Raw genomic sequence first — 11,897 nt, 5'->3', positions numbered from 1 at the left:
ATAGTTCTAGGGCCTAGGAGACTTGGAAAATCTGGAAATAAAATAATTATCACAAAATCGGTATATTTAGAATTTCTATATTGTTCTTATTAAATATAAAATTTATTAAAAATTTAACACGGACTTGTTCACTATTATTTACAGTTTTATTCTATATGTTCGACTCTGAAGACTATTTTTTCATCTGTAGCAAAACATCTACGCCGATAAAATTTTAAATCTTCCAACATGTCATTATCATTACTATTTTTTCTTATCTGTATATATCCAAGATTATCATACAGAACAATTCCTTCATCTTGTTCTTTTATATTTTTTATCAACTGTACAATCTTCTCGTCTTCTTTTTGTTTTAAACTTTCAATTTCTGGCATCTGATCGATAATTTTCAATAATTCTTGAAATCGTTCATCGCCATTTATATCTTCAGATATACCTTCAATTTTTTGCCAAAAATCTTCGACTGCTGCATTTCTAGTAACCGTTTCTTGCTTCTGTTCTCTACCTTCATACTTACCAGCAATAATTTTATTGAAATGAGCCCGTGACTCCATAGCCACCGATTTGATCACCCCTAACAAAAAAAATATTGGTTGTCTGTGAAATCGGTTTAGAGACGATAGTTTTACGCCATTATTTTGTATTGAAAAATCAATAAATTTTGAATATTTAAAAATTAAATTAACAAAAATAAGGACTTATTGATACATTGTTTATCAAAATTGATACAATTATTTGATAATTGATATAATTATTATAATTTATAATTAATATTAATTATTTCATTAGTTTATCATTTTATATTATTATTTTATTATTAATTATTTTATTAATTTATCGTTTGTAATTATTATTAATTTATAATTTATATTATTTATTAATAAGTATCAATATTATTGATAATAATAATTTGATATTATTGATATGCTTTGACATAAATATTTTTAGAAATGGTTAAACATTTTAATTTTTAATTTTCAAATATTAATTACAGTTTTTGAAACATTAATTCAAATAATGTATTTCAATATAATCACGAACAATTAGTTATAGAATAATATTCGAACTGCAAAATCAGTCGTCACGCAAGACGAGAGATGAGTGTGTCCCAAGCTAACGCTTAGGACGATCGTGCCTCTCTATCGCTTGTTCCGCGCTCTCGCTTGCACGCTCAGGCTCAGGCGGAACGTGACACTTTTTCGTGTGTGCAGCCGGTATTTATCGATTTATAAGACCTTACTACGTCAAAAAATTAGCCCAATCAATATTCATATCAACAATGTTTATCTGCCAGTTACGGGTTATTTTCAATAATTGATTGAGTTTGCTATTTAAAAAGAGTCAAGGAGTTTAATTCTGGTAGGAAATACCTAATTCTTAAATTTATATAATAATAGATTGCTTCGTTTGAGATGAATTTTTTTTAATCGATTAATAAAGTATTTTTGTAGGTATAAAAAAAAATATCCCCAAAAATAGCTTCCTTATAAAAATTTTAAGTATTCGCTTCAGGGATTTGTAATTTTCTTATTTATTCAACCCGTGAGCTTTTATTTTTTTATTTTCATAGCTTCATGACATTTTAAGTTTGTTGATTCATCATAAACAAAAATTGTCAGGGAATCATTACTCTTTAAAAATATTCATAGCTGGTTTATGAACTATGCCTCGTTTTGGCGGAAACAATTTATTAAGTTACTTGTGTGTAACGTAAGTCAAACCTGAACATTCGTCTGAAAAGAAAAAGCATGATCGTGCTTAGACAAACATGAGGCAGATTGATCATGCATGGTCATTTTGGGGAATGTTTATGCATTAGATTAACGCCTGATCGTACATGATTATTTTTAAAGAGATTACCTTTAAATTAGTCATGTTTTAAGAGATTTCATTTCCATTATAATTTCATGAAGAACTAAAAATTCTTAAGTACTCTTAAGAGTAAATTGTGAATTTTTCACTGTCGAAACGATACATAAGTCATAAATCAGCCGAAACTTTTTCGAACGAGTAAGGGTTCCTTGATAATTTTTGTTTATGGTCAATCAAATAACGGAAAATATTGTAAGGCTATCGATAATTAAAGAAAAATTAAAAGCTTACGAGTGGATAAATACGAAAGTATCAAATCAATTCAGCAAGTAGTTTGAATTGAAATTAAGAGTCAATTTCTGGTGATCATTTCTTCTTAAGCACCTCCAACTATATTTCATAAACGGAGTAAGAATAAAAAAAATTTGGAAAATTCGAGAGTGCACAACTCATAATGCTCATTTTATTATGAAATAATAAGAAAATAACAAATTTTTCGATCGTAAAGCACTCTCTAATGCTTTGCATCATGAGTCGTGCAAAAAGTGAATGTGAAAAAAATATCAAACAGCTAAAATATAATCATAATGCGCACGCGCTTGTTGTGGGATAAGTGTACTCAATTTATGTAGATATATATAGTCTTTTGGCTTTTTTTTTATTTTTTTAAGGGGTTACATGGGTTTCTTCCAGGAAAAAATGGCCTATTTTCAACAATTTTTTTAATATTAAAAATATGATATTTCATTCAGACTTTTTACTGTCTTAAAGATACATGTTTAATAAAGGATTACTAATATTAAAAAAAAAAACAAATTTTTTTTTGTGTTTGGTCGGACTCTGTCGTTGTTACGTCATTTCTGGCGAACCCTCGGATATAACATGCGTCCGCGTTGACAGCAGAACTCCTAGCAGGATAATTTGAAGTAAAAATAAAATATTGGCTTTCGTTAACACTTCAAACTAGAACTTGGACGAAAGAAAAAAAAATAAAAATTGGATTTTCGGCAGAGAGGATTTTAGAAAAAAAAAAAATAATATGGTTACAATTTGGCGACTATATTTTTTATATAGTTGTAATTAAAAAAAAAATTAGGAAAACGGTTGACCCCAAAGGTCATCCCTGCAATTTCCCGCTACTCCCATATTTGAGCGTTCAAAATTACACTAATTACGTTTTTGAGCTTTTTGAGCTCAAAAATATTAATTTTGTGTCATTTTAAGCTTTCCGAGCTCGAAAATCTGATAGGAGTTTAATAAAACACTATTTTTGAAAGTTTCAAATCGCAATAACTTTTAAATAAATGAACCGATTTCCACGCAGTTGGCTTCATTCGAAGTAGTTTTACAGGCCTTATTGAAAATTTTTTAGAATGAATTGATCAAATGAGGAATTTCGAAGTGATTCCAAGAAAAAACTTTCTTCGTTTTTCTTTCGACAACGATAACTCACGAACGAATCAACCGATTTTGACCAAGCTGGCGGTGATCGACGTGTTTTTTTAATGTTAAAAACTGATTAGTTTTTTAAATCGATCGGTAGAGCCGTTTAAAAGTTATTTGAAAAAAACCACATTTCAAAAAAATTTTTTTTGTAGTTTTTTTGAGATTTTTCAAAATCTACCGGTTCGAATCGGTCCAAAGTTTTTCAAAATCTAAGTTTGGTCAAGCTCTTTCGAATGGCACCATCCGCAAAGATATCGGTCAAGCCGTTCAAAAGTTATAAGCGGGTCACACACACACACACACACACACACACACACACACACACACACACACACACACACACACACACACACACACACACACACACACACACACACATACTGATATCATCGCGAAAACATTCAGGGAAACTTCTTAGCATCTCAAAATGTCGAGATCTGATGAGAACTCGATTTTCGAAAAACGGGGTAAAATCAATAACTTGCCGAATTTTTAAAATTTTCAATTTTCTTAGCGGGAAGTTAAAAATCCTTCGTCCCAGACCTTGTAAATTATATTTTGAAAACCTGTCTCAGATTTCATCAAGATGGGTTGAGTAGTTCTCGAGAAATCTTAATAACAGTCCCCTGGCGGATTCGTAATCACGATCAAATGATCGTGAAACGACGGTAAAAGCACCGTCAATTCACAGTGTCGACAAATCATTGTCGAATGACCGTCACTTGACTGTCGAACGACCGTCGTTTGACAGTGAACGATGAGTATGGTTTTGAACAATTTTCACTGTTACTTTATGATTTTTATTCTGTATAATTGTCATATTTCATCCGTCGAAAAACAAAATTTTTACTCAGTTTTCCTGATTTTTTATCCATTTAACAATCGTAGGTAATCGATCAATTGTCTGTCGTTTGACAGTCGTTTGACAGTCAATTGAAAATATATGTCTTGTCGAAAAACCGTAACTCGGTTGTAAATGTACAGTGGTTTGTTAGTGAAACGACCGTGAAATGAGCGTATAATGTAGATAAGTCAGGAATTTTGTACTAGTTGAAAATGAGTAAGTATTGATGAAAATTAATTTAGTATATTTAATAATTTTAAGAATTTTTAAAAGAATTTTAAAGTGACTGCTAACTTTAATTTCATTAAGTATTGACTACATTTAATTTTTTTTATTTAATTAAAAATTCTCAAAGTGTATAAAAAGATAGACAAATGAGAAATTTCCAGTAAATATTCGGTATGAATAATTAAAAAAAATCTGAAATTGTAATTTCGTTTATTCCTAGGTAAAATCATCCCTGATAAAAAATAAATTTGTAAGGATTCGAAATGGCTCAATGCGATTGAAAACAATTCAATTTGATAAATACATAGATATACATTTTGCTAGATTCAATCGTTTTAAATCTTTTTTTCTCAATAAAGGATAAAGAAATTAATCAAATGACATACCATTAACGGAGATCCATGATTTAAATTGATTTTTTTGATAGTAATTGAAATTTTAAGGTTAACCGAAATTACGGCAAACCATTTGTAATTAAGGAAAATTATTATGAGATATTTTATTATCAAAAATTAAATTATTAGTAAATTATTTTCAAGAATTTTTTTTTATAGGATTAATGATTTTATCGTAATTTTAAAATAAAAAATTTCGTAAATATCAAAACAGTAGGCAAACATATTTATTATTGGTAAAAAATTACAAGTTTTTTTACAATCGAAATGACAAGTAAATTAAATTTTATAAAGAAAATTATACTCTCCAGTAAAAATAGTTGTTTACATTATTTTTTTAATCTGTCTCCCATGAGTTGGCTAGTTTTATACCATAAGTAACTTTCTCAGTTTCAATCTTTATCGCCGGTCTTATCATTCGCGTTTCTTCAATGAAGTTCAAGGTTTTCTGTGGCTTAATTATATGAATATGGCCTGTATTGAATCCATAATTAATACGTTTGAAGTTGTTAACTATGATACCAGTAATAAGTTTGTTATCACTATGAAATTGGACAATAGCTTTGATTACGCTGAATATACCGTCAGTATCGTTATAGATGAACGAATCAGAAAATTTTGTTATTTTATTTTCATCCAATAATGAGAATTTAACTCCATTCAACTGCATACTTTCGTATGATAAAACCCGTTCTGGAGTGTATCCAGCGTCGATTAAAGCTTGGTTTTCCTCTGCTGACAAAGAACGAGCTTTATTTTCTTTCTGCACCACGAACTTGTTGCGTAACTCCACTGTACTGGTTTCATCAATAACTTTTAACTTTTTCATTATAAAATTTCTTGTTTCGTTCGAAATCGATGAATCAAATGCAGTGTAGTTAATAAATCTTTGCATCAAAAAGCGTGTTGAAATTTGATCTTCTTGGCCAACAGGGCTAGTAACAAAATATGCAATTTTCATATTCCATGATTCAAAATTAAAAGCGTTATGCACCCACATAGGACCCCAATTTCGGATACACTCAACTACATGTGATAATGAATGTATGTTTGATGTCATTTTGACTTCGCCAAAGTATTCTTCAAATAGCTTAGCATATTCTTTCAACAAACTGTCTGCTCGATTAAGTTCAGCTAAAGTTAAAGAATCACTATTTAGATAATGAATAGCCTCAGACAGTAGACTTAGATGGTTTACATATTTAATGTCTAAAACTGATGAAAGACAAATAGGAGCGTAATCTAGCCAGTTGCGCCATTCTGATGCTTTCCATTGAGCATACGATTGGATTTTTCTGGGTTTTCTTGAACGACGAGATGGAGGCCTTATAGACAGTAAAGTTTCATTAATAACATTTAGGGTTTCTTGTTTTCCAATGTAATAAGGTGCACCTGTTGATTTTATTAAAATCGTGGTATGAAGTTGTATTGCGCCTAAGAAAACAGAATGCATCGTTTCCACTATGACTCCTTTCGTTATGCTAAATAGCGGTAAAGCAGTTAAAGATGAATATCCTTTCACTCCATTCCTTATTTCACGAGTCTTAGTGACATACTCCATGTCTGCCTTCAGTTCCTTGTCCGTTCGTAACTTTAGGTAAGATTGTTTATAGGGATAAACTAATCGTCTGCCATTACGTTTCCCTTTTGCGTAACAGTGTACGCAACTGAAATAGCCGTTATATTGCTTCATGCGAAGAACTGCTGCGCGGGCTGGAGCATCTGAAGTACTAGCTACAACGACAAATCTTGAGGTAACTTCAGTCGTCGGCGTTGGATTCCAAGTTATTCCTTTTGTGAAAAGTTGTTTCATCTGCAACGTAAATGGTCGAAGTAAATTATTCATTTTCGGGTGCTTATCACCGACATAAATAGCTGCTAGCAGAACATATTTTTTCCGCATATGAGGCGGCAGTTCATTTATTTGAACATACACAGGCCAAGCACTCGTTTTTGTTGACTTCGAAATTTGGCAACCATCCGTATTGAATGTCATTGAAAAATTCGACCATTTTTCTAGAAATTTACCCGGTAAACACAATCGCTGGTATTCCAGGCCGTCATAAATATCTTCGAAAGCCTCATTATTTCTTTTTTCCCGTCGAAAACGGTACTTCAAAGCCTGTGCAATGTTAGGTATTTTCAACAACTGCCTTATTTGACTGATTAAACTGAGATTGATAAAATATCCAAGATTTTTTTCGGACTCCTTCGGGCCGCATGCCTTACAGGGACACATCAATGTTAGTTTATTTTTTTTATTTTTAGGACCTAAATAACCGTCACATAGCTTACAATAATAATGTTGCGTGATCATAGACTTATTTCTGCATAATATCTCCCATAATGCAGCTTTAGTAGTTGGCAAATGACTTGCTGTATGGGACGCTTTTATCCACCTGAATATATCTAACATTGCTTCATATGACATGTGATGTTTAAGTGCTGTTGCAACAATAGATAAAAAATGATCATTCATAGATATATTTTTGTTTGATAACAACGGTATCTTGAAACATTGAACTTTACTGACAGAAAAAAAAGGATTATCATTATCATCATCATCATCATCTTCATCTTCATCATCATCATTATCATCATCATCATCATCATTATTATCATGAACTTCTTCTTCTTCTTCTTCTTCTTCTTCTTCTTCTTCATCTTCTTCTTCTTCTTCTTCTTCTTCTTCTTCTTCTTCTTCTTCATCACTATAATCATCATCATCTTCTTGTTCTTCTTCACTATAATTATCGTCGTCGTCGTCATCGTCATCAACTTCAATATCATTGTTATCATCATTATGACAATTATGATCATTATCAATAACACCACCACATTCATCTTCGACTATAACCATTTCTTCAATAGCTCCATCATTACAAACTTTTTCACTCAATTCGTTCGATGCGTCGACGACAGAATCAACATCAATTGTTCTGTAATAGTTGTCATTGTCACAATCAAAATCCGTTGGAAAATCAAAAACACCATCTTCTTGACCACATAAAGTTTGGTTATGATCATAATCTTGAGTTCCAGACGTTGAAGGCTGAAAATCAATATTTTAATATCAATAAAAGATGAACGTCAATAGTCTTTAATAAAATTGCACATCATTGTAAAAAATATATTAAATGCATAGACACTTACCATTTCTTCCAAAAAGTTTGGCGGAATAGGACGAATCTTCCCGGAAGATGAAACCAAAGTTTTTAATTTTTTTTTATTTCTTTTCATGATAGCAGCACGAGACATGCTTGGTTCTCTTTTGGTAGACATTATAAGATAACTGGAAAATAGAAAAATGATATAAAATAACATTGAATACAACTAAACGAACTCGAAAAATTAATTTTTTATGACATTTAATCAAATTTCTTATGTATTATTTATCGATACTAAAAAAAAACAACAAATTTATCCAACAATATTAAGTTTTACATCAAATTTATATAAAAATTAAGTTAATAAGGCATCTATAAATTTTTATAATTTTTTTTGTTAAAAAAATTGATAAAAAAAATTTCAACGTTGTAAAAGCTTTAAGTGCAATTAAAAAAAAAAAAAATTATTTTTTATTTCAATTTAATAAGTAGAAAAAAAAATAGAAACGTTAGATAACTTTAGTATTATAAAAGTGATTGTGAATACTATTATAACTTTTTTTTTATTGTTGTTGTTATTTTTTTTACTTATGATAAAGTAATAATACTCTTTTGAGCAACAAAAAAAAAAAACGAGTGAAATTTTTGACACAAAATTTAAAACTATTAACTTTTTGACCATAATGTTAAAAAAATTTTTTTTGTGTACTTACTGGAAATGAGAATTATAAAAAAATTAAATAAAATGTTTTGATGTTGTTGATCACTGTACTTAGCTTAATATTTATGTTACTAACGGCAACAGTAACCTACAATTTTTTTGAATTACTAAACAATTTTAGATATGTATTTTTTAGTTTAAAAAATTCTTACTTTATTCTTTGTTGCGAAAATTTCAAAGTTTTTTTCAACTTAACGGATTTTTATATAAATTTCAAACTCACTATATTCTACAAGTAGTTTGAAAATTTAAGTAACTTTTATGCCAGATAGCGATAATTAATCTTACAAAAATACTGAATACTTGCATACATAGCATATAGTGTATAATAGCAGATGAAAAAAATATATCACTGTAAATGTGTATTACATCCTGTTACAATACAGGTGTCGTTGTCGATGCTTTACGCGGTAATTCGCAGTAATTTAACTTATTAAAATTAACAAGAAAAAAAATAAATATTTCAATTTATTATTAAAGCCTCAAAAACCGTTGTTACCCATTTATAAAGAAATTATGTTTTCTCGAAACAAATAATTAATAATGCCAACTATGTCAAGACTTCTCGGAACTGCAACAATACTATATTTCTCTAAGTTAGACTCAGCTAAGCTACTACAACCACTAGACAGTACTGCGCATGCGCTAGCTGTGGCAGTGGTCCAGCTGAGTCCATCTTGTAAATTTGCGTGAACATCATCGACATATTACGTATGTGTAAATTTCATAAAAAAAATAAAATTTGTCTAGTGAAAAATACAAAAAATAAAATTCAATTAATATTTTCTTAAGATTTTTTGTATGTTAGAAATTCAAATACATTGCTTCGTAATTTTATTTATACGATGAGTGTCTTAAAGAAATATGTACTAGTAAAGTACATTGACAAAAATATGTACAAAATAGCCCATCGCAGTATGATATATAAGAAAGATAAACGTAGTTGGAAGAACTTAGATTGCATTAGTGATTTAGAAGGTGACATATTTTTAAAAAAAGATGATGAATTTATTGAGGTTATTGCCCGAGATGAAGATGGTAATGGACTCTTTTTATGTGAAAAGTTAAGATTAATGACAACATTGGTATATTATTATTATTATTATTATTATTATTATTTTTCAGATGATTACGAACAATTACGTGCCAGAAATGATCATTTAACTGGGAAACGGATTCCAATTCTGAAAAGGCAAAGTTTAAAAACACCACCAAATGCTGGCCCAAAAAAAATTGCAAAAAATAAAACTAGCAACAAGGTATGATTTAGTAATAAAAGTATTCAGGGACTAATAGTTCGTTCAGTTACAGAATACTTTAAAGTAATAAATCTATCCAACTGTTTCAAATAAAGTTGATGATCATTATTTGAAAATATGTAAATGATTGATAATTTGTTTTTTTTTTCTTATTACAACAAATTATAAAAAAAAATTTTTTTTTCTTTAAATTATGGTACAATTTAATTTTCGCTTTGAAAATTTACAATTAATAAAATTCTCAATTACATTTTTAATCTTGTGATTTATGATTAAAAAAATTTATAAAAATTGCTGAATGTTTTCTAACAAAATAATCATTAAATAAATTTCAGATAATTGCAAAGGAGCGAAACAAAGCATTATTAGATGCTGAAAATCAAGGAGATCAGTTCTTTCAACAAATGGAAAATGATGATCTAATTGATGGGGATGGTGATGTCACTGATGGAGCTGATGGTGGTGGTGGATCTGATGGTGGTGGTGGATCTGATGGTGGTGGTGGATCTGATGGTGGTGGTGGATCTGATGGTGGTGGTGGATCTGATGGTGGTGGTGGATCTGATGGTGGTGGTGGATCTGATGAAGATGATGTTCAAAATAATTTATCGGATACTGGCGGTAATAACGGTTTACCAGCAACTTCTCCAGGCAGGCGTCATCATTCTCCTTTATCGCGAGGTGGTAATGCTTTGCAATCAAGTAAAGTTTTACGGTCGCTTCAGAATCTGAACAAAGTTACTGCAGAAAATAGCAGAAAAATTGAGCAGTTGAGGAAAGGAGCTATTACTAAACAAACTCTAGATGAAGCTTTTAACAGATATGCCGACAGAATGAACAATGCAAATAAAGAAAACAAGTTTGGAGCTGAAGAACCTGAATTCACAGCAGACCATAAAGTATAAATACTTTTTTTCAATCTAAAATTTATTATTTATTTCGTCTATTTAATGTTCTTTGTTGCAACAATTTACTACGAGTTCAATGTTCAATAAATTATCACTATTATTAATCTATGTAATCATGATAAATTTTATTAATTTCGTTTTATTAATTTTATTAATTTCGTTTTAGGTGAAAATTTTAAACGATTTCAATATGGATTATGACTTATTTTACTTGGCAATAACTGCTCAGAAAAATTCAATTAGAGCAAAAAAAGTTATGAGACAATTATGGCCAAAAGAAGAGCGTAATCAGTTACTGGTGAAATTTGATGAACACCGACCGCATATGCGAGTTGTGACGAAAGCAGAGTATATGAAATTACTTGGTAAATATTTAATATAAATAAAAATATAGGTAAAAATATAAGTAAGTACTAATAATAATAGTAATGATAAATTATAATTATAATAAAATTATAAGTAATGGTTATTATTTTCATCGTGGTTGTTATTAGTAATAATTTTTTTTCTTATAAATCAGTCGTTACTATTTATAGAAAAAAATTTATTGTTTGTTAGTTTAATTTTTAAGGTCAACAATAAATCTATAATTATTAAATTTATATCAAATTATAATTTGATATATCAAATAATAATTATTATTGTATTTATAATAACTATTATTATTATTGTTGTTGCCATTACTGGCAGAATTATTGTAAAAAACGGTGATGAAATGGGCGTTTGGAAACGGTATTCTAAACGCACTCATGGCATGCTTCTCGTTTCTTCAGATATCCTAAAGAAATTAGACGAAATTCAACACATATAAGTTTTTTTTCGCGAAATGAGTTCCCACAATATAATATTAAAAGATGGGTATCAGATTGGTTACGATCAACAAAGATGAAGCGAGAAGAGTTCATCCGAATCCCGAAGTCTGACCCAGGGCAAAATTCTTAAACGAATTCTAGCGGACGATGTCAGAAAAATTGATCTCAATTAGCACAAAATTTAATTCTTTAGCATTATAAGCTTTAATTATGATGCTTAACAATGTTAAATGTTAATGATGTTTATTATTTAATTAACTATTGTGACGCCATCATTTAAAATATTGTGATAGTTATAGGCCAGGATTTTTGTCTCAACGAGACAATAAATTGTTAAAATGTTTTAGATGACGACAAAGAAATAG

At 29.6% G+C, this 11,897-nt stretch overlaps 2 protein-coding genes across 3 annotated transcripts in view; one reads left to right on the top strand and one right to left on the bottom strand.

Moving 5' to 3' along the window:
* Positions 1-438: 438 nt before the first annotated feature.
* LOC123258757 overlaps positions 439-11,897 on the bottom strand; it is a 30,351-nt gene continuing 18,892 nt past the window's right edge. Inside the window, exon 7 of one of the 2 annotated variants that reach the window (XR_006508136.1) lies at positions 439-574. The gene's annotated coding sequence lies outside the window, so the exon portion shown is untranslated. The remainder of the gene's footprint in view (positions 575-11,897) is intronic. The other variant, XR_006508138.1, reaches the window with a different exon arrangement.
* LOC123258959 (glycine-rich protein 1-like) lies at positions 9,217-11,531 on the top strand. Its single transcript, XM_044719217.1, has 5 exons — positions 9,217-9,591; positions 9,679-9,812; positions 10,148-10,711; positions 10,887-11,085; positions 11,494-11,531. The coding sequence occupies exons 1-5, from the start codon at positions 9,399-9,401 to the stop codon at positions 11,529-11,531; spliced, it is 1,128 nt and encodes a 375-aa protein (XP_044575152.1). The 5' UTR covers positions 9,217-9,398.

The sequence above is a fragment of the Cotesia glomerata genome, linkage group LG2 (genome assembly GCF_020080835.1).
Source record: "Cotesia glomerata isolate CgM1 linkage group LG2, MPM_Cglom_v2.3, whole genome shotgun sequence".
Classification (NCBI taxonomy): Eukaryota; Metazoa; Arthropoda; class Insecta; order Hymenoptera; family Braconidae; genus Cotesia; species Cotesia glomerata.
The sequence above is the reverse complement of the archived record's forward strand: the minus strand, read 5'-3'. Positions and strand labels throughout refer to the sequence as shown.

Coding starts and splice junctions, on each gene's coding strand:
- LOC123258959 (XM_044719217.1), top strand. CDS start 9,399: ATGAGTGTCTTAAAGAAATATGTACTAGTAAAGTACATTGACAAAAAT. Junction 9,813..10,147: donor AAAATAAAACTAGCAACAAG/GTATGATTTAGT, acceptor AATAAATTTCAG/ATAATTGCAAAGGAGCGAAA. Junction 11,086..11,493: donor AGAGTATATGAAATTACTTG/GTAAATATTTAA, acceptor TCGTTTCTTCAG/ATATCCTAAAGAAATTAGAC.